This window comes from Daucus carota, chromosome 9 (assembly GCF_001625215.2).
Source record: "Daucus carota subsp. sativus chromosome 9, DH1 v3.0, whole genome shotgun sequence".
Classification (NCBI taxonomy): Eukaryota; Viridiplantae; Streptophyta; class Magnoliopsida; order Apiales; family Apiaceae; genus Daucus; species Daucus carota.
The window spans coordinates 40,752,983-40,775,618 of NC_030389.2; the positions used below are offsets into that span (position 1 = coordinate 40,752,983).

The 22,636-nt window shown below is 34.0% G+C and overlaps 4 protein-coding genes and 1 non-coding gene across 5 annotated transcripts; 3 read left to right on the plus strand and 2 right to left on the minus strand.

Annotated features, from left to right (window-relative positions):
• Window positions 1-2,915: 2,915 nt before the first annotated feature.
• Window positions 2,916-6,333, plus strand: LOC108200579 (cysteine synthase). The gene is made up of 10 exons (XM_017368784.2): window positions 2,916-3,072; window positions 3,162-3,271; window positions 3,398-3,455; window positions 3,874-4,137; window positions 4,221-4,358; window positions 4,494-4,545; window positions 5,124-5,203; window positions 5,470-5,529; window positions 5,641-5,721; window positions 6,011-6,333. The coding sequence occupies exons 1-10, from the start codon at window positions 3,031-3,033 to the stop codon at window positions 6,101-6,103; spliced, it is 978 nt and encodes a 325-aa protein (XP_017224273.1). The 5' UTR covers window positions 2,916-3,030; the 3' UTR covers window positions 6,104-6,333.
• A 3,916-nt stretch (window positions 6,334-10,249) lies between these two features.
• Window positions 10,250-13,266, plus strand: LOC108203065 (cysteine synthase). The gene is made up of 10 exons (XM_017371778.2): window positions 10,250-10,414; window positions 10,524-10,633; window positions 10,752-10,809; window positions 11,013-11,276; window positions 11,361-11,498; window positions 11,602-11,653; window positions 12,176-12,255; window positions 12,481-12,540; window positions 12,662-12,742; window positions 12,896-13,266. Exons 1-10 carry the CDS (start codon window positions 10,373-10,375, stop codon window positions 12,986-12,988), a joined length of 978 nt encoding a protein of 325 aa, XP_017227267.1. The 5' UTR covers window positions 10,250-10,372; the 3' UTR covers window positions 12,989-13,266.
• Window positions 13,267-13,762: 496 nt separating this feature from the next.
• On the plus strand, window positions 13,763-13,842 carry TRNAL-CAG (transfer RNA leucine (anticodon CAG)). The gene has a single exon. It is a non-coding gene; the product is annotated as a tRNA-Leu (tRNA).
• A 2,942-nt stretch (window positions 13,843-16,784) lies between these two features.
• Window positions 16,785-17,399, minus strand: LOC108201894 (transcription repressor OFP12). The gene has a single exon (XM_017370230.2). The coding sequence runs from the start codon at window positions 17,397-17,399 to the stop codon at window positions 16,785-16,787; it is 615 nt and encodes a 204-aa protein (XP_017225719.1).
• Window positions 17,400-19,431: 2,032 nt separating this feature from the next.
• Window positions 19,432-22,440, minus strand: LOC108200627 (uncharacterized). The gene is made up of 4 exons (XM_017368844.2): window positions 22,279-22,440; window positions 21,955-22,182; window positions 19,800-19,875; window positions 19,432-19,641 (listed from the first exon to the last, which is right to left on the minus strand). The coding sequence occupies exons 1-4, from the start codon at window positions 22,357-22,359 to the stop codon at window positions 19,613-19,615; spliced, it is 414 nt and encodes a 137-aa protein (XP_017224333.1). The 5' UTR covers window positions 22,360-22,440; the 3' UTR covers window positions 19,432-19,612.
• Window positions 22,441-22,636: the final 196 nt, after the last annotated feature.

Here is a 22,636-nt window from a genome sequence, read left to right on the forward strand (position 1 = left end):
AAAAAGCAGTTAAAATGGGACAGAGGGAGTATATATTTAGAGAACCTCTTTAGGACACTGCTGGAGATGCTCTAAGTATTTTTACCCTTTAACCCCCGACAGTTTTTAATTGTGTGAATATTTATACGTAGCTTTGATGTATTTGTCGTGCACGATTGGATTTGGTATAAATGTAAATGCCAAAACTAAAAATTTTATTGTTTTGATAGAGGTTATTGTTTCTCTGCGGGGATATTTGGGGATATTTGGATCATGAGTGGGAATGAAAATCAAATTATGAATGAGAATGAGAATTATGAGAATGAGTATCTCATGAACCAACAGTAAAGGGAATGATTTACTATCTACTAGCTGGGAATGAGATTCTCACTTCATACCTTAAATTTGCTAATCTAATTACCAACACATGGGTTTTGAGAATTATGATTCTTATTAACGAAGCTCATTAACTATGATCCAAACAGCTCCATATATTCTTGTTTTAAGCTGTCAATGTTTGATCATACAAACTTCGAATACCTGATGTATACATATAATGTCTCAGGCATAAGATCACAGGAATTGGATATTCAATAAATAAATATATATATATATATATATATATATATGAGTAAAGTTCCTTGGAGTCCTATTATATGATGGAGTATTGGAGTCCTACATCTACACCATCCATTCAAGTTTAATCCTACGGTCCATAATTAAAATTAATAAAATAACAAAAATGTAACTGAAAACAAAATAAATATACGTATTGTTTAGCAAACATACGCTGACAGTTAATGTAACGTGATTTATATGAGGTCTGTTACGTGTGGTCATAAATATTTGTCTTGCATCATATTAATAACTTTATATAGTCTGTGTATAAGCTTACTTCTGAATTGTTTTGCACTTAGCATTGATAATTGTTCTGCACTTGTCATTGATACTTGTTCAGTTGTTCTGCACTATTGTTCGTGCGCGGCTTCAGAATATCATTTATACACAATCAAGAACTTTGACATTTTTTATTATGTTCTGCACTATTGACATGATATAACTGGAGTTTGCAGAACTTGTTCATGTATTTTCTGATTTTACTAATTTTTACGGAACATCTTGCTTGTTTAAAATCATGTATTTTTAATATCTTATACATATTTGTTTCTTTTGTTGAATGATCACGGCTCATTGGTTCACAAATTAGGGACTGTTTTAAAAGGAAAACATCAATAATAATAAAAAAGTCATGCACTCGTAAAAGTTCAAGAATTAAAAATTATGTTCTTAAAGATATCAGGGACATACTTCTTGTCTCGGAAGACCATAGTCTCCCTCAAATTGTTGGCACATAATTTCAAAATTGTTCTTGCAATCTTATGTGTGAAATCAGTTTTATGATATATAGATACACCAATTTAATCTAGTTATAACTCACATTTGTAGAAGATTTTTGCAGGATACGTGGTTTGATGAGTGTAGGATACCGTAATATCGGTTTTGTTGTTCGGTGCGTGTTTTTAGGAACTTCATCATTTAATAATCAAAAATCAGTTTCTTTTTATAAAAATTGATAGCCACAGGATATATTTTGAAATGAATGGTTATAGATGTGGTCTCCAAGACTCCAATTATATTGGTACTCCATAGAACCCAACTCTATATGTATATATATATATATATATATATATATATATATATATTAGTTATCACCAAATTCCACTACCAGTGCTCTGAGCCTCTTTATGAAATGAAAGGGAAGACTTTTTTGTATGCATCAGTACTTCCGCACAGATTCTCTCAATCATAATCAACCGATTGCTGGTAAGTTCTGCCGTTTAAGCTACTCTACATGGATCTCTTTCATAATATTTGATATGCCCAACGAAAATAATTAGGAAGTGTTCCATTTTATATTTCTTCTTTTGCATATTCTTGGAAAAATTAATGCAAAAATGTGTTAAAATATGAGAAGGAATTTGGGTTAATTCGAGAGAGAGAACCTACAACTATTTAGAAACAAATTTTTTTCTCCTAAAAGAACAAATAAACAGGAACAGAAAGATCGCTAATATTTGCGACTAGCTCAAGTTTGAACAACGAAAAACATGTTACATGCAATATGCAATATGTCATATGTTCATAAAAAAAAAAACTGATAAGCAAATTTAACACTGAAATCTCAACCTTAAGCTTGTTTTCAGTCTCTCCAGTGCTACACAAACACTACACTTAGACCTGTGATTTTCAAATTGCCTGTCTATCTTTACAACAAAGTAGGAGTTACGTGTGGGTAAACAAAAAAATTAATAGTTATGTGATATATGAGGAAAGTTAACCAAAATACACAGACTACATATATGGCACATATGCAGCGAGATTATTTTGCAAATGGGGACCGATCGATTGTACGGCTTATATAATTTTGCATGGTCATACGAAAGATGAGATTCTTTGGCTGAGCTTTCCGAACATAAGCCACCAAGCAACTACAATATCTGTTTGACTCGGCACTACAAGCAACTACTGGTTAACTATTGGGCATGTTTGGCTACTCAAATAAGTACTAATTTAAGTTACTTCTGCTTCCTCGACAAAAAAAAAAAAAAGCAAATGTGTTTTTTTAGGCTTTTGAAACTTGAAGCGGGAAACCATAAATTCTCATTTTTTTATTATTTTTAGTGATTTGCATTTTATTATGAAGTTTTTAAATTTTTAATGTATAATAAATTTTAATTTATTAATAAAGGTTTTTGTATTTTAATAATTTTACTTTTTTTAACTTATAAATTTATATAAATAAACATCCAATTAACTTATAAATAAAATTATTTTATAAGTCAAATTAACTTATCACTTAGAATCCTTTTCTTTACTTCAAATATTGTCACTTTCTTTTTGTTAAGCAAGAAATTTATCAGCCATTTAAGTCAAAGTGTTTTTCTCATCTGCAAGAAAATGGAGCCTATAAATCTCTGATTAACACGCTATTACTTTTGCCTATACATAAAAATCCTCTGCATTGCTTATCTACTTTTTTTCTTGCAAGTCATGGCTCAGGAGAAGATTGGTATTGCCAGAGATGTCACTGAAGTAAGTATGCACAACAACACAAATATATGACCATCTTTCTTTTTCTTAGCTTTGTGTTCCTGAACTGAAGTTAAAATGTTATCAAACAGTTGATTGGCAAAACCCCATTAGTATATCTTAATCATGTTGTTGATGGTTGTGTTGGCCGTGTTGCTGCTAAGTTGGAAATGATGGAGCCATGCTCCAGTGTTAAAGACAGGTGGTTTACTTGAGCCCTTCCAGGTTTTTCATTAAAAATGTGTACTTTTTGTGCATTTAAAGTCTTGATGGTGTGTGAATATATACATTTTTTTTTTATAAATTTGGTGTTTTTTTAATTGTGCAGGATTGGTTTTAGCATGATTACAGATGCTGAGGCTAAGGGCCTTATCACACCAGGAGAGGTTAGTATATTTGCTTGTGTTCTTTGTATGAACTATTTCTGCAATACTTTTGGTAACATAGCACTTGGAAAGTCTGAAAAAGTCATGCACAATAATTTTATGATCGATTTCGGGCCTTTGGATGTGGTCTTTATGAGGATTTAATTTTTCATCCAGAAGGGCTAGCAGCTCGCTTCAATTTGTATTGATGTAATTGTTTACTACAGATTTTTAGAAGTTAAATTTTACATTTTAAGCAATGAATGAGAATGTCGATAGCTAGTATCCCGCATGTAATTTCTTCATTGTATTCAAGTGGATTGTGATTTTGTATATAGGTAGTGATGTAATCATGCAAATTTCTATTTTTGCTGCACGAGTTATGCAGCTGAGGGTGTAGTTGGATCATATTCATGTTTTTTTTTTGTTTGTGTTAAAGAGTGTCCTAATTGAGCCTACTAGTGGAAATACTGGCATTGGATTAGCTTTCATGGCGGCCGCTAAGGGATACAAGCTCATACTTACTATGCCTGCTTCAATGAGTCTCGAGAGAAAGATTGTTCTCCGGGCATTTGGAGCTGAGTTATTTCTAACAGATCCTGCTAAGGGAGTGAAAGGGGCTATTCAGAAGGCTGAAGAGATCTTGGCTAAAACACCTAATGGGTACATTCTTCAGCAGTTTGAGAACCCTGCAAACCCAAAGGTCTGAATTTGCTCGTCATTTATTCATTTACAACGCTTTGTTTTGTTCCTAAAGCAAAAGTTTACTGTTATTGTAAAATGTAGATACATTATGAAACTACTGGACCAGAGATCTGGAAAGGCTCTGATGGGAAAGTTGATGCCTTTGTGTCTGGAATTGGTACTGGGGGAACAATAACAGGTTCTGGAAAGTTTCTTAAAGAGCAAAACCCTGCTATCAAGGTTAGCTGCAATATACTGATCCCCAGTTATATGTGCTTTGTTCAAACACCTCAGTGCACCTGTCAACGTTTTCTAAAGACCAAAAAGTTGCTTCACCCGCTTAATTTTTATATTCTTCCCTTCTTTTAATATCAGCTCTATGGAGTAGAACCCGTTGAGAGTGCTATTTTATCCGGAGGAAAGCCTGGTAAGGTTTGGATTACAACATATTTGTTATTGCATAATCCATTTATCATATGCTGTTATTTAGTTTAAAAGCGTAGACAGAATATAAAATATTTGACGATGTTAAATAATACAAAATCACTAGAAGTATATTAAAATAAAGCGCACAAGGTTTATGACAAAAAAAAAAGTGCACAAGGTTGATGCCCATCTTGCAAATATATACACAGTGGATTCCATTTTACATACAAAAAAAAAAATTCATACTTTTTTTATCAAGTTCGACGAGCTATAGCTGTTTGCTAAAGGGAACGTATATTTTTTCTGTAAAATTATTTTAAGCAATATATAAAGCTGTCCCAATTTTCAGATTTTTTTTTGTAGTCAAAAGAATTCAGTGCTTCAGATATAAGGATGGAGTATGTATGTAGCTGCAACGCAGATAAATTTTATTATATACTGGCCAGAAGTACTTATTCCTCTGAGACATGGATTCAGTTTACAGACTATTATATCCTCGTCGGGATGAAGTTCTTAATACTCCCAAAAAAGAAAGTTTATTGCTCAATATACCTGATTCATACATTTGTAATGCCTTAGGGCCACATAAGATCCAGGGAATTGGAGCTGGTTTTATTCCTGAAGTATTGGATGTCGACCTTATTGATGAAGTTGTTCAAGTAAGACTGTTGCAAATTAATGTTTTTCCTCTGTAAAGATTCATTTAATTTATAGTTTAGTTATCACCACATTACACCACTCTCAGGTGCTCTGGGCCTCTTTCTGAAAGGATGGAGAAGAAATTTCCTAATTCATTCATTAGCACTACCATAAAATATTCTCAAGTTAAATGAATAAACTGGCAGTATAATTATAGTCTCTTATTAAAATTTGAAAAGCAATATATTTTAATTCAAGATGTAATGATGTTACTGTCATTTCCCAGGTGTCAAGTGATGAAGCCATAGAAACTGCAAAGCTTCTTGCTGTAAAAGAAGGATTGCTGGTAAGTTCAACCATTTAAGACACTCGGGACTTATGGGTCCTCTAGAAGAATTTGCACTCTATGATGTTTTGTTTAATTCTTCTGCGCCTGATATTAAAGTACCTTTTACAGGTGGGAATATCATCTGGTGCTGCAGCTGCAGCTGCTATTAAAATTGCAAAGAGGCCAGAAAGTGCAGGAAAATTGATTGTTGTAAGTTTGTTTCTTTTCTTTTTGAGCACCTAACAAACTATTTGTATATGGCACCATCTGCGGTGGGAAGGGTAATTAGTTTGTCGTTATCCATCTGCAAGAATCCTAGTTCCTGATCATTTCTTATGTACCCGAAAAAAAATAGTAAAGCCAGTAATTTGATGTCGTTAATGACTTTCTACTACTCTAGGCTTCTGAACATGCATACCATATTTAAAACTAAAAAGCTTGAAGTTGTTTCTTATCACCTAGATTAGTTTCCCAACTTACCTCCTCCCCGACTTTGCAGGTAATTTTCCCTAGCTTTGGAGAGCGATATCTGTCTTCAGTGCTGTTTGAATCAGTGAGACATGAAGCTGAGAACATGACCTTCGAGATCTGAGTCTGAATTTCAGATTGCAATGCAAGATAATACTTGATACACTGGTTTTACAAAATAATTATTCTGTTCTATATTTTTACTTTTGCAGCACAGGGAGATGATTGGTACATAGTTTCCAAGCCTACAATTTGTATATGGCTTGCATTGAATTCCAGCAATATCTTTCCCTCGTTGCATGTATCAATCTTTGCAGAACTAAGAAATATAAAGAAGTTGGTTAAACCGTGAAAGTGTGTAGTTTCACCGTCTTCAGTAGGGACTCATTAATTTCTAGACAGGTTTTCTAATATGTGTCCACGAGCACATATTAAGCGACTAGCAATGGAACATATATTCACAAACTATCGGGTTCCAAGTCCAAGATAAGCCTATTTTCATGACAAAAATAATTGTGTGTTTTATGAGGTGAGGTAACCAGAAAATAGACTACATAAGCCAGAATGAGGTTCTTTTGCAAATGGGGACCGAATGATCATACGGGGAAATTAGTTTTACATGGTCTTATGAAAAATAAGATTCATTGGCTGAGCTTTCCAACCATAAGCCCCCAAGCAACTATTTGTTTGACTCGGCATCATGACAATAATTTGTAAACTGACCTTTCAAACCTGTAAGAGACATTTTGTTGTCTAGTATTCAGACGTAACGCCGATCGCTAGAGTTAGAAATATATTGTAAACTTTTTATGAATTTTAAGTGATTTTATCATAAATTGAGATACGAGAATTGATAGAACATGAATAAATGCCTTGTCTTTTTTTGCTACCTCACCACGCTTAACCGTTCTTCCTGCATTACCATACACATGCTCTGCGCAAACATGACTATTCTTTTACCAGAAAATTTACCTGTAAATATATTGTTTGTTCGATTTACCGCACTTCAAATATTAATATGCAATTCACATGTGTTAATAGTTTTGTCATGTATTTTCATATTATGTATTTTCGTAATTTATATTTAAGATGAGACCAATATTCAAATATTCGACCTATTTACGATTCGTATACGTAATCTTAAAGTCATATTGTGTATTATTTGTGTATATATCACATAAATTTAATAATAAAATTCAATTATAATATATTGGAAAAATAAAAATTTTATTTATTACTTACGGAAACATATATTCAATTTTTATATTTGTATACTATTGTATACAAATTTATACATTTATATGTAGATATTTATTTCTTATATGAAAATATGTTTATTTATTTAAAAATATATTTATATCATATATTCATATACTTACATGTATATAAAATGAAAACTCATATCTGAAATTAAATTCATTTTGAATTTTTGTGTTCATATACTAAAAATTAAAATCCAAACACTAATGTGCCAAATTATCATTTTATTTTATATTATATTTAATTTTTTTCCAAAATAATTATCATTTTATTTATACTGCGGTTCTTTCTTATATTATGTTCAAATGATTTAAAATCTTTAACCCCACAATCACTGGTTTCTTGCTCCCTTCCTGGTCACTCTAAACGAATATATTAATTAAGCTTTCCGGTCCAGAAAATGTTAAAAATATTTGTTGGTCTGTTGTTCATTACCTCATGTCACCAAAACTTAGTCGAGGTTATTTCATAATGTTTTAACGATTTGTGTTGAATATCATAAGAAGCATCGCCAAGTGTCTTATAATCCTTGGAGCCTAGCTATCACCGTGATATCTTTGCAATTTTTAATTCGTAACTTTTTGTTAAAATACTCTATTAAAATGCAGGGAATAATTATTTTATCCACTAGCTGGACGTGGAAATCATTTCCACTTGTAGATGTCGAAATGTAATAATTGAATCAACGTCTGTTGTTTTGCTGACCTTAATTTATACACACATCTGTATCATCATGCATTATTGAATCATCTTATCCAGCATCTCTTTATGCAGATATATATTATTAGTTTAGAATTAGACAGCCAGATTTATATCCCTTGGCCAGTCGCCTAGCCTGACTATTTCTTTTAGAAAGATATACCAGGTACCAGTAGCGGAGCCAGACAAAATATTCAAGGGGGCACTTTTAATTTTTCGATTATTCTCAAAATATGTTATTTAATTTATTTTACAAATTCGAACATTAACTACTACAAACTGGAACAAATAGACTTGGCTAAACATCCTACCCTTCAAATCTTATTTAAAAACCAGCCTGCTACCACGACTGATTTAGACATACAAATCCTAGAGAAGCATGACCATGCTGAAACTACTGCTATAACTGAAATACATTGAAGCTGAGATGACTTTATAGAGAGATTTAGTAATTTATCCGGGACACAAATGACAAAACGTACGAGTATTACTAATATGTGGGGCCCACAAAAGGAAACCTGTGGGGGCACGTGTCCCCCCAGGCCCCAGTGTGGCACCGCCACTGCCAGGTACCCACCTCAACGATGGCAGCAAAATCCGAATTTTACCCAGTTATAGTTGAGTTCACCTAATTTATTATTTATTGAGTATCTTTAAAGTTGAGTTCACCTAATTTATTGAGTATCTTTCATATGAACATGCAAAATTAATTTCCTAGATTTTGGAAGATATAGATGTACTCCATTATCGTTTAAGTATGATTTTAACAATAATCAAATTCTCATTCATGATCTAATGATATATAATGATAAATTTATGTATTTATATATTTACATGCATTTAAATTGATTGTATTTTTAATCTTCAAAAAATGTTTTTAATTATGTCATTGTATATTTGAATGTATGTAAATTTTCCGTTATGATCTTGAAAAATAGGAACATTATTTTCAAATTTGGTCCAGAGCACCCAAATCTTTAGGGTCGGCCCTGCAATTTAGATATTGTTTGTCATTGCTGTTGTAGATAATCTTTTACTAAAAACGGGTGAAAGCTTATTTAGTAAATTTAAAATAATTTTTCTAAACAACAATTTTTAGTTCAAAAATTATTTTTACTAAAAGCAAGTCTCCCATATTTTTAAACAAGCTTAATTAAAAATTATGCCGGTAAACAATTTTATTAATTTGCTGCTCGAGCTCTCTATATTTCAATATGCCATTTTGTTCTCTTTTTTTTTTTTGGTTTACAATACTTGAACTCTACGAAATTAATAAATCTCGACATCACTGGCACATTCATGTATTGCGTAGCTCGCATGTTAGAACTCGGCAACCATCAAGAAAACACGCAAGTACATGTTTAATCAAATATGCTTCTTGCAAAATTTGAAGAATCGCAATTCGCACAAATGAGGTGTAAATGATCAAGGAGGTGCTGAATTATCGGATCAACTCTTTTAAGTTGTGACATAAATCTTTGAATGATCTTATTAATTAATGGAGCTGCACATTGTTTTGCTTTAAAACGAGTCAAGCACATAGTTAATCATAGAGTACAAGCTGGAGGTCAAACCTTTCTCTACAGTATGTATATCCTCTGCACACAAGATCTTGAAAGGAAATCAACATTTTTACTACTTTAAGCTTCATATATTCCCTTCTATCAAAAAAAAAAAAAAACTTTCATATATTCTCTTCATTTCGTTTATAATATGTCAACTTCTGTTTAAAAATTATAGCCAATCTTTTTTTATATTATACTAAATAACTATTGACCTATAATTATTGTTGTTTTGTGATCAATTATAATTGAATTGCTTAAATAAACAAATGAAAAGAGCACGGCTAATAGCTCAGTAGTTAAGAGCTTATATTTTGTCGTCTCATGTCCGGACCTGGCTCACCGAGAGATTTCTGAGAACAGATAAGGCTATAAGCCATATTGTCAAAAAAAAGAAAAATAAACAAATGAAAATTTATAATTAAATTTTTATAATTTATATCATTAGATATTATTTTTTCATTTTAATATGCTAATATTATATAGAATTTAGATATTTATATTATTAATATAAAGATACAAACAAAATTATAAATGTTACCGAGCACATGTCACTATATTCAAAAACTATTATTTAAAAATGAAAAAAATAAATAAACTAGGCCACTAATCCCCTGAACTTGGAAACTTGACCATTTTTTCTGAAATTTGATGCAAGTATGGGCAAAATTTTATAATTTACTCTTATATTTTAAGTTATCGGTTATACACTTATAGTCTTATACCATTACATACGTTGTCTATAATGTACAAGAAAGTGTAGCCTATAAATCTCCGATTAATACACAACTCAACAGTCTGACAAACAACTTTCTTAGTTGCTTTTTACACAAAATTTCTTGCATTGCTTATCTACCTTTTTCTTGCAAATCATGGCTCAGGAGAAGATTGGTATTGCCAAAGATGTCACTGAAGTAAGTATGCACAACACAAACAATCATATGACCATCTTTCTTTTTCTTGTAATGTTCAACTATACTTAGCTTTGTGTTCTTCAACTGAACTTGAAATTTTGTTACACAGTTGATTGGCAAAACCCCATTAGTGTACCTTAACCATGTTGTTGATGGTTGTGTTGGCCGTGTTGCTGCCAAGTTAGAAATGATGGAGCCATGCTCAAGTGTTAAAGACAGGTTTTTTACTTTGAGCAATCTTGTTTTTTTATTGAAAAGTTGTGATTTTGTGTGTGTTGATATTGGTGGTGTGTGAATTTGAATATTTATGACTTTGGTTTTGTTTTTTGTTGTGTAGGATTGGATATAGTATGATTACAGATGCTGAGGCTAAGGGCCTTATCACACCAGGAGAGGTTGGTGCTTTGCTTGATGTTCTTGTGTAATTGTTTATTATTGATTGTTTAGAGTTTAATTTCACATTTTTAAGCAATGAATCAAAATATCGATTGCTGGTATCGCGGATATAGTTTCTTTGTATTTCAATTGGTTGTGATTCTGTATTTAGGTAGTGAGGGTATAATTGGATCTAATTGATCATGTTCCTTTTGTGTTAAAGAGCGTCCTGATTGAGCCTACTAGTGGAAATACTGGCATTGGATTAGCTTTCATGGCGGCGGCTAAGGGATACAAGCTTATAATTACTATGCCTGCTTCAATGAGCCTCGAGAGAAAGATTATTCTCCGTGCATTTGGGGCTGAGTTGATTTTGACAGATCCTGCCAAGGGAATGAAAGGTGCTATCCAGAAGGCTGAAGAGATATTGGCTAAAACACCTAATGCTTACATTCTTCAGCAGTTTGAGAACCCTGCAAACCCAAAGGTCTGAATTTGGTAGTTATTTATTTATCCTCGAGGCTTTTGTTTTAATTCTAAAGAGAAATTCTATATTGTCGTTACAATGTAGATACATTATGAAACCACTGGACCAGAGATCTGGAAAGGCTCTGATGGGAAAATAGACGCCTTTGTATCTGGAATTGGTACTGGGGGAACAATAACAGGTTCCGGAAAGTTCCTTAAAGAGCAAAAACCCGCCATCAAGGTTAGCTACGATATACTAATGCCCTTGCTCTATATACCACTGTGTACTCATTAGTATTTGTTAAAGACTAAATTCTCTTTTTTTACCCTTCCCTCAATATCAGCTCTATGGCGTTGAACCCGTTGAGAGTGCTATTCTATCTGGAGGAAAGCCTGGTAAGATTTGGATGACAGATCTATGATAATATATTGTCACATAACTGCAGAATCTATGTAGCATCTGCTCTTTTCTGGTTTAAAGGTGTGGAAATTCAGAATAAAATGATAATGGACTGCACAAGATTGATGCCCTCTGGCAAATATTTAAGTAAAGAACGCCATTTTACATGTCAATCCTTACAATTGTGTCTCAAGTTTAACGAGGTAGAACTGTCAACTGTTTACTTGTTGGAACAGATATATTTCCTGTAAAATTATTTGAAGGAAATTATGTAGTTAGTTCACAATCTATAATTTAGTTTTCCAGAAATTAGGATGAAGGATATATATGGCTGCAAGCCTGCAACTGCAGATAATTATGATTAATATTGATCATTATTACTTCTCAGTACTCCAGAGCGTTAAATTAATTTACAGACTACTTTACAACTCTGTCTTCGTCAGGATAAACATCTTACTTCTCCAAAAATGTTGTTTAGTGCTGAATATACCTAATTTATACATCTTATAATGCCTAAGGTCCGCATAAGATCCAGGGAATTGGAGCTGGTTTTATTCCCGGAGTACTGGACGTTGACCTTATTGATGAAGTTGTTCAAGTAAGACTATAGGAAATTATTGTGTTTCATTTTGTAAAGATTCATTCAATTTATGCATTAGTTATCACAACATTGCACCACTTGTCTCTGTCAAAAAAAAAAAATAACATTGCACCACTGTCAGGTGCTTTGAGCCTGACAGCATATTAATATCATTCGGTAGAAACTTTTAGTAAAAACACATACTATTATTCAAGATGTGATGTTGTTTCTGTCATTTTCCAGGTGTCAAGTGATGAAGCCATAGAAACTGCAAAGCTTCTCGCTGTAAAAGAAGGATTGCTGGTAGGTTCAACTATTTAAGACACTCTAAATGAATATCTTTCAGTACTTATGGTTCAACCATTTGTACTGTAAGATGTTTTGTTCAGTTCCTCTGCCTCTGATCATTAAGTATCTTTTATAGGTGGGAATATCATCCGGTGCTGCAGCTGCAGCTGCTATTAAAATTGCAAAGAGGCCAGAAAGTGCAGGAAAATTGATTGTCGTAAGTTTGTTTCTTTTTTTCTCAATCACCAAACAACTCTTTGTATATGGCACCATCCAGGGCGCCATGAGCGTTAATTAGTAAGAAACTTAAAATAGCTTCTTATACGGCTAGAGTACTTTCCTGACTTATCTCCTCTCGACAACTTGGCAGGTAATTTTCCCGAGCTTTGGAGAGCGATATCTGTCCTCAGTGCTGTTTGAATCTGTGAGACATGAAGCTGAGAACATGACTTTCGAAATTTAAGTCCACATTTTAGATTGCAGTGCAAGTCTGCAAGATGATATGGGATTGGCGCTTCATGATATTGGATGAATCGGTTTCGACAAAAATAATTAAGATGCGTTCTGTTTAAGGTTTTTTGTTTTGCGGCAGAGGGAGATGGTTGGTGCATAGTTTGCAAGCCTGCAATTTGTATATGACTTGTGTAAAATTCCAGCTACTCCTATATTTCCCTCTTTGCATGTATCAATCTTTCTGAAACTGAGGATCGTGTCTTCAATGTTAGCAGTGTTTTTTCTTCCTATTGGCACGTATTTAGATATAAATAAATTTGAAATTTGAAGATATCTTTGCAAATATTAATATTGTTTGCTGCACTCTAAAAATGAATAGTAAATTTGTCATTTTTTAATTTATCGATAACTCTTCAATAATCACGAGATACCTCTTTGATAAGTACAAGATAACTCTCCGTTATAGTTAGTGTACATGTCACAGGAGTTTCTATTGGCATGCCTAGCTAATGGTGATCATGGCATGCCCAGTTTGGCAATGCCCATGCCTTTGTGACATGAACCCTAGTTATAGTCCTCCTTCTTATGACATGAACCTTAGTTATAGTCCTCTCCAGTCTTAACGCTCGAATTTCAATGGAAGATCACTCAATATAGTGCCTAAAGATTGCACATTCAAATTTCTACTTTCAATTTGTTAACGTCCGAAATTTTAGTTTGGTTGTAATTCTCCATTGCACTGTGAAACTGTTTTATACAAAGAAAACAGTTTATTAAACCATCAGACAGTTTGGCCGAGTGGTTTAAGGCGCCAGATCCAGGTTCTGGTCCGAAAGGGCGTGGGTTCAAATCCCACAGCTGTCATTCTTTTTTTCATTTCATCTTTTTAAAAGTTGCATTTTCTTGAATTACTTGCCATTTTGCTTTGAGAACCAAGCTTCAACTTTGTCAAACATCTTTTACTATGAAACTAAACAACAATTTTTTTTCCCTCGCAAATCGGAGAGTGATGGGATAATCTTACATAAAAAAAACTCGCAAATTAGAGCACTAGTTATACGACCAAGTATACAGGGAATAAGTAATTTCTACCCAACAGAACCCGGTATTGCATTTTCACTACTTTTGCTGTGTGCTAAACGAGTTCTGAATATTTCTGTGTATCAGCAGTTAAAAAAGTCACAAAAACGATTAATTTATCTGCCTAAAAGAGAAAATAACCGACACTTTTAACCACCTAAATCTAGTGTCAATGTCACTGGGATATGGACTTCACAGCTTTTCTAATTTACATGTATATCTCCGCGTCTGGACAAAAATGAATTTGGTTGTCATATCTCATTATTTGTAGAGAACCTAGAGATATATTGTAATTTGCTATTCTGTGGTCTTGATGATGACATACCAACAAATTGACCACCTAATGGGTTCATTAAATACCAAATTATTTACATAAATTACCGTCATGTTCGATGGATACGAGTGTACTAGCAGTTCTATGAGTGGGTACGAGTGTGCTAACAGTTCCCTGGACTAGTCGATATGAGAGATTGAGAGGCACTTAAGTAATCGATTTCCCTAGAAGATACAGAAATAAGTAGACTGTCATGTTCGGTGGGTACGAGTGTGCTAGCAAAGAGTCTCTTGAAGATACAGAAATAAGTAGACTGTCATGTTCGGTGGGTACGAGTGTGTTAGCAAAAAGTCGAAACCAACATGATAATAATAATATTTTAGGCCTCTTTCCCTTTTTTTTATTTTACTATTTTATGGTGCAACTACTACTTATCATGTCCATAGCACATGCTCTTAATCAAAGACTGTTTGGGGGAAGCAGGTAATTGTCGTTCTACCTAAAACTACAAAGCGGTCAGAAGATTTGTGTATGTTCTGATCTATAATGATATAAAACGTGCCCAGAATCATTCATTCACCCGTTATGGCTTTCTTGGATACTCTCGCTTGTCTCCTTCCCTGATATATTGTTAAATGTGTCACGCCTAAATTTATTGAATAAAATAAAAATTGAAAAGATAGTGCTGCTTACAAGATCCTCTGGACAATATATAGTTGGGGTCGATAGCTTTATGTTATATAATGCATTTTTGTTTTTCAGTAGTTATACGTGGCTTAAAAAATTCCGATCATATGTCATGTCCGAGAAGGATAAGATTTACGCAATATTTCTGGAACTTAAAGACGTTTTGCAGATTGTAATTATAAAACATCTCAGAAAAAGTATATACAGTACTGCGGTTGTGTGCTTACATTTATATACGCAGACATGCAGTTGGTGTAAGACGGAATCATGGAAATGAAGAAACACAAGCACTAGCATATTAAGTGGTGCATGTAGGGCTGTCAAACGGATAATTCGGATACGGATATGCCTATATCCGTATCCGTATCCGCAATGGCCGGATTCAGATACGGATAATATCCGCTTTATTTCGGATACGGATAATATCCGCTTTTTCTCGGATACGAATGTAGATATTTCGGACGGATGTCGGATATTTTTGATGACTCTACCGTATTAACGATGATTTTCGAACAATTTTTTTATGACTAAGCTCAAATAATATTTTTATATATGTATAAAGTGTTTGAGTATTTGTACAATTATATAAAATTTATGTAAATGTATTATTTAATGCATAACACACACTACAAGCTAAATAAAATTAAATTTTAATTACATATACTTATATATTATATAATTTAAATATCATATATGTATTTAATTTCGGATTCGAATATCACGGATTCGGATACGGATAATATACGTTTTATTTCGAATACGAATAATATCCGCTTTTTCTCGGATACGGTTGCGGATTTTTCGGACGGATATCGGATCTTTCGAATTTTTTTGACAGCCCTAGGTGCATGATTGAAATTTGGATCTTACTAAACATGTCCTTTGCCTCGGCAATAATCAGATTCTGACAACGTGGCGATATTTTACTAGGCTGCTGATTGCTGAGCTATATGCCGACCTGGAAAACATTATATACTCGTATTGGTAGAATCTTATATGATTCTGGTAAACTCCCTCTAACACGTTGAGATTTTGAGATAATTGGTCAGTAACATGGTACCAGAGTTCAACATGTTGAGATTTTGAGAGAATCGGTCACATAACATGGTATTAGAGTTCAGACTCGTGGAAGACATGATTTAAGAGAATTGATCACATAATATGATATCAAAATTTAGACTCGCAGGAGACTCATGTCGACTCCACCTTCCTCTCAACATATCGTAATGATAAAAACTTATCCTCAATATCTAAATGAACGTTAAATTAGTATCTCCCTCGCTTTTTTAACGAGATTGAGTTTCAGACCTCGTCGAATACGAGGGTGCAAGTGTCTTTATACTCTCATTTGTCTTCCCCCAAAGTCAAAAAAGGACAATGCACAGGCTCAAGCTCCCCGAGTGTGTTAAAATATCAATGTCCTAAAAGTTGTTTGCACTTGGCCTCTGGACCACAAAACTGAAGACACCCAAGGAGCACAAACTAAAACTTAATTACATATTACAAGACTAATAAGCATGAATCTGTAGTGACCATTCCAAGAATCAAAACAAATCAAGCCAAACTAGAAGAAACATTCTTTAGTAGCATAACATCTTACACAGACATAATAAGTTAAAAAAATTACATCCATCGATGCTGTATTAACATCCCACGCTCATCTTGGTTTAGTGTTTTAATATATAGATTTGACCATGTCTTCCCAGAGGAAACATTTCTGTTTCAGAAAACTAACCTCAAAAAAATTAGAAAAAGTTTGAAGAGATTAGGCCAATGGTGGTGATGAGGTGCCATGTTGACAGTCTTCGATTTTCGGGCAGCTTTCGGATGACATGATGGAAACCAGAAGATCAGAAAAGGCTTTGATGATGAATTTGTGTGTGTGTTTAGGGTTTAAGGTTAAGTAACAAAGTAGAAGTTCATGCAAGAATTCCCAATCAGCCTTTACGTCTATAATTCCGTGTGCTTCCACCATTTCCTGCATTGATTTTTTGAAATCTTGCAAGGGATCCGGGGAGTAGGTCTGAATAGCGACGCTGCCAGGGACCAGATTACTGCATTCAGGGTCCCCTAGGGAGTTTGGCGAGTCGATGATGGAGTTTGAGCGGCCAGGAGAGGAGAAAAAGAAGCGTTGTGAAGCAAAAACAGTGGCGAAATCAGGAGGGGAGTCATCGCCTTCTGACGAAACGTCAGAGGCATTGGAGAAAAAGTCATGATCCGCGGAGGAAGTGAGGTTGGATGTGGAGGTGGAGTTGAGACTATAGAGGGAATTGAAGTTCTTGATTTGGTTTGAAGGTGAAGTATTAGGAAGAGCTGTGATAGGCAAAGTTTTAATGTTTGAGAAGCAGAGTAGGTAATTCTTCCAGGTGAAAGGAAACATTTTTTACACCTTTCTGCAGCACACAGAGAGAACAAAAACAAAGACAAATTATGTATATGGAGAAACAAGAGAAGGGGTGGGCTTGATTTTCTATACTCTCTTGTGTTTTATGTGTTTAAAAGATAGAGATTGATGATGAGGCATTTGTTTAGTCTATTATGTCTAAAATATTAGTTTAGACTACTTTTTCAAGCTACTGTTATGTGTTTTGTGCATGTTCATTGCCAAGGGACAGTGTAATGGGGACATGCATGAATTAAGTTGTCCCTCTCATCATTTTAATACACCTATCTGCACGAGATGATTAAAAGTTTTCTATAAAATAAATACACTTAATTATTCTTAAGAATCATACACTCCAAGTAACCACTCTTTCTGCCTTATAATGACATGCCATTATAATCTGGAACCTTTAAGTTAAAACTTTTTTTTTGCCGATGTTATCCTGACTCTTCATTTTGTCTCGAATCCGTGTCAGACACTCGACACTTGAACATGAGTATGGACATTCAAACACTCATTTTAGGCCGAAAACATGTAAAATTTCAATATATGCAGAGTCCGACACTCGGACACGTATCTATATTGGACATTTTTATCTGAGTCCGGGTAACATAGGTTTTTGCGAATTTTAGGCATCGATTTGTAGTATAATCTCATGATAATTTCTAAAGAATGAGTTGGATACTGACATAGGTACTTTGAGGGGAAAAACGTTGGGAATTATGTGATCTGTGAATTATGAGACTGAGAGTTTTGTGACCTTTGTCAATGTTCTGCTATTAGGCATTCTCTCTTATCTTTTTGACTGTAAGTACTTGTACTAGCAGAATCCTGGTAGTTTAACTTAATTGTTTTTCTGGCCTCCTTTTTGAATTCTAGTGGTATGCACCACTTGGAAAAGAATCAGATTCCCTATCCTTCTGGTACTGCTTAAAATCATACCGACCAAACATACATTCAATTTCAGCCAAAACTACTGCATTAATATGTATTATGTACCCACCTAGAGGCTAGACACTCAGCACACAAAAAAGCATGTAAGCTGCAGAATGTATATCTTCATGCTGCCTGTGAGGATTTAGCATATATCTTACCTAATAAAGTAAATGCATGTCATAGATATAACTATATAAGACCAATTTAATGACTGATTCAGTGATTTTAACTCAATGAGTTCCGAGCCAGGTGCACGCAGATGATGAATGTACAGTCTGAAGCCTCTGCTCAGAGAACTCGTCCGGCTTTAACAGATGGTGCCGGGGCATGCCACTTGTTACTGCCTTCTTTCACTCAAATGCAGATTAGGAGTTACATAAACATCTATCTTCAATTATTGGGGTGAGAGTGTGGCTGTGTTCTTATACCAACAGGCCTATAACATGCATGAAGTCAGTTGCTAATATGTTTTAGCACACACATTGAGAATTCAGAGTATTGTATGTCAGTGATTCAGTTATCGGATTTGAGCATAGAGATATTTCCAATGTTTACGGTAAAAAAATTGCTATTACCTTATTATCAGGCGTGCACCTGCAGGCAGCAGCAACTCCACCAAGCAAGCTTCACTGAGAACGCGTTTGGTTCATGGTTAAAGCATTCCTTACACTCCCTTGAGATACCCATTTTCATTCCTGATTCTCATTCTCATTTACAACCCAAAGGTCCCTAAGAAAGATCACAAAATCTAGCCCAAGTAACACCATGGAAACAAGTCTTCCTCAACTTTCAAAATCTTTATAATTCTTGCAACAAGAAAGTACAGTAAAAACTTAAAGTTCAGTGAATTATATGCCTGATTATGACGACAAAATTCTTATATATATATATTATTTACAATATCATTCATAATAAACTTCAGGTGAAACGTCTCAACATTAAATAGTTCTATTTTAGTAGATTGCAAGAGCACATCCATTTTTCACAATTTAACCAACAATTTGCTCAAATGTAGACATGAGTTCGGGTCGACCCCAATCTATCGAATTGAGCTCGAGCCAACTTGGTTTCTAGTTAATTTGAGAAAGTAACATTGGACAACTTTGTACATAGCATAATTGTTATTTTAAGTACTTTTACAGAGCAGCTACTCCAGGTATACGTTCCCACCCATCACCATGGAGTGCTTGTTTTACATTATTAAGATGCATATTGCATAAACCACACTAAACAACTTTGCGTAAAGTGAAAAGGTTGATGCTTTCTTCCACAGCTTACTGGCTTGTAACCTCCAAACCATTTCCTGAAAAACAAGATTTACAAAATGTCGGCCAATACCATAACCGAACTCAAACATGAACTGAATATAGAAACTTAAAATGACTAAAATACGTGAAGTAAAATTGACAAAATTTAAACCTTTCGGTCAAAGACGATGCATTGAAAGAAATTAAAACCTACCATCAGGATCAAAGAAGAATACTTGCTTTGTCTTGCCATTGGGTTGAGTCCTTTCATGTGTCTGAATTCCTTTCTCCTGCAGATCAGAGCTACATAGCTTAAAACTTAAAAACAGGATATAATGTATTTTCAAGAAAAAGCTGTCATTTATAAATAAGGTAACTGTACTGATTTCCTTCAAAAACTATCTATACAATCTATTGCTTAAATCATATGATTAGTCTTATATACAAACACTACCAAGAGAATGTTCTCATTCTTTTTCGCATCACATCCCATATGATCAATTGATGACACAGATTTTGATACCCATATAGCAATTTTCTAATGTAATGCTCTATGAGGCGAAAGCAATCTTGTGCAAAGTACTGAAATAAGCCAGCTAACTACACAATGCTTCCATAATTCTGTCTGATATGTAGTATACACGATGCCCGTGTATCATCTAAATAATTTCGGAAAACACAGCTCACATGTTGGATAGGTTTTCCCGAATCTAGGACTGCTTATAAGACTACAGATGCATCATAAATAAACATTAAAAGGAGGTGTTCTAGGTACTTAACCATTGTTTTAGATCGAGTGAATTGCATTTCCACCCCTTGTCTTCATTCAAAATTCAGTTTTATATACCTAGAAATTGTACTTGGCATCCTTTTTCTTTTAAGTCCAATACAAGTTGCACCTTTTTGACTCAATTCCGTCAAATTTGACCGCTAATGTTAATGTCTGTGAGGGAACTTTTGTAATTTACAATTTTTACGATATAATCGTTGGCTATATAACATTTGGATAGCTTACTTTCTATATTTAGCCCTAATTCTTTTCTTCTTCAGTATATATAATCTTTTTCTTTGAAAAATGATTGATATGTGTCTAAGCATCACATTGTAATCTGTAATCTGGAACTTCAACTCTTTATCTCATATTTTTCTTAACCCTCTCATTTTGTCTCAATTAATTAGGGGAGTATGGGTTTTAAACTAATTTAAGTTTTAGAGTGATAAAGAGCCAGGAGTCTACAGATACAAATTATAAAAAATATTATAAATAGGATGTATAGATTATGTATGTCCATAACATCTATTAGAAACTATCAAACTAATAATTAATCAACAGATTAAGATATCAACAATTTCGGTTACACTGTAAAAAGGGCAAGCAACACTAATTGAACAATAGTCCAAAATCCTTCACCAGAAGCAGAAAAATGTATGATTACCACAAATTTAGATAATATGCCAATAGCAACAAGTTTTTAAGTCGTTTAACATCATTCTTGACTGTTTTTCATGTTTCGTTGCAAATTCAGGCTATTATTCCTACTGGAAAATACATGTAAAAAAACCACATGGAAATCAAAAATACTATTACCGAAAATTAACAAACCTTATAAATAACACTTCAAAACAAAGTCAAAAGCCCATAAAAAACCAATCAAATAGTAAAGTACCAACATCATTCAGTACATATCATAACATGCCCTGATGAAGTAATAACCAATCAATAATAAAGTACTAATTTCATTTACTCCGAAAATAGTAAACGATCTTTGTTTGTTGATGGTACATATTACAGATCATTACTATTTGTATACATAAAAAGGGAGTCGGAATTTGTTTGCCCTAGTGGGGACTGATCCACATCTAACTCCTGGTTTAACTGGCGATTCATATCCATATTACCAATTTCAGCTATACAAATTACCAATCCTCCACCCTCAATATAAGTTGGTCCCCATTGGCCTATTTATATATTTGTAAAGGTTCAGATAGGAACCGATACCAATAGGGGAATCCCAGAACTTAATCTCAAATCCCCTAATTTCTCCAACCCACAACCAAATGTTTTAGGAATTGGAGCTGAAACTGAAGTTAGGTTTCAATGTGGACAATGTTAGTCATAATAAAACGTGGATTGGCGATGATTAAGAAACAATCCAGATTAATAATAAATTTAAATGGTACCCAAGTTCCCTACCCAATGATGTATATATAGACAAAAGTTCAGTGGACTAGCCTTAAACAGCCTGCTAATCAAATACATTTCAATGGTCAGTAAGCAGAAGAACACACATTTTGCAGGACATATTGTACTCCAATTAGTACTTAATTCAAGGGTATTTGGTTAACTGCAAATAGAAGAGAGAAAAGACCTTGAGAGTGTCAACAAAGGACTCGAAATTGGCCACGGAGAAAGCTATATGGTGACCCCTTGGCAGATCAGAAGGCTCCTTAACAGCAGAAACAGCACTCCATGGACCTTCAGGAAGTTTAGTAGCAGGATCTCTTTCAATGAGATGGAGAGCAAAAGATGAAGAAAGCTTAAGCCATATCACTCCAAACCCAAAATCAGGAGTTTCCATCTTCTCAAAACCTAGTATCTGGACACAACTCAAACACTTAACATATGACTGTCTGAACCACAACAAAACATGTTGATAAACAAAATTCAATGAAGAGGGCTAGTTTATTATTACCTCCTGGTAGAACTGAGCAAGGCGGTTGATGTCGGAGGACTCTCGAGAGACGTGGTTGAGTGTGGCTCCCTGGGCTGCCATTTCTTTTGTAACTCACTTCGGAGTTGAGACCAGCTTGCTTTGGTATTTATAGGATTACGTTTAGTAGTTTGTTTAAGGATAAGAAAATATAATTGTCTTGTTTTTTTATTGGTGTCCTGTGTTGAATCTTGAATGTACAGGTGTGATGATGTCCTCCCATACGTGTACCTCTGAGGAACAAGCAGCCCGGCAGCCCCTGCCACTTACTACACTCTCGTGTTTTGATTTTGCAAGGAAAAATGTTTTTCTTTAGGTGAAATATTAGTTATTTTCTTCA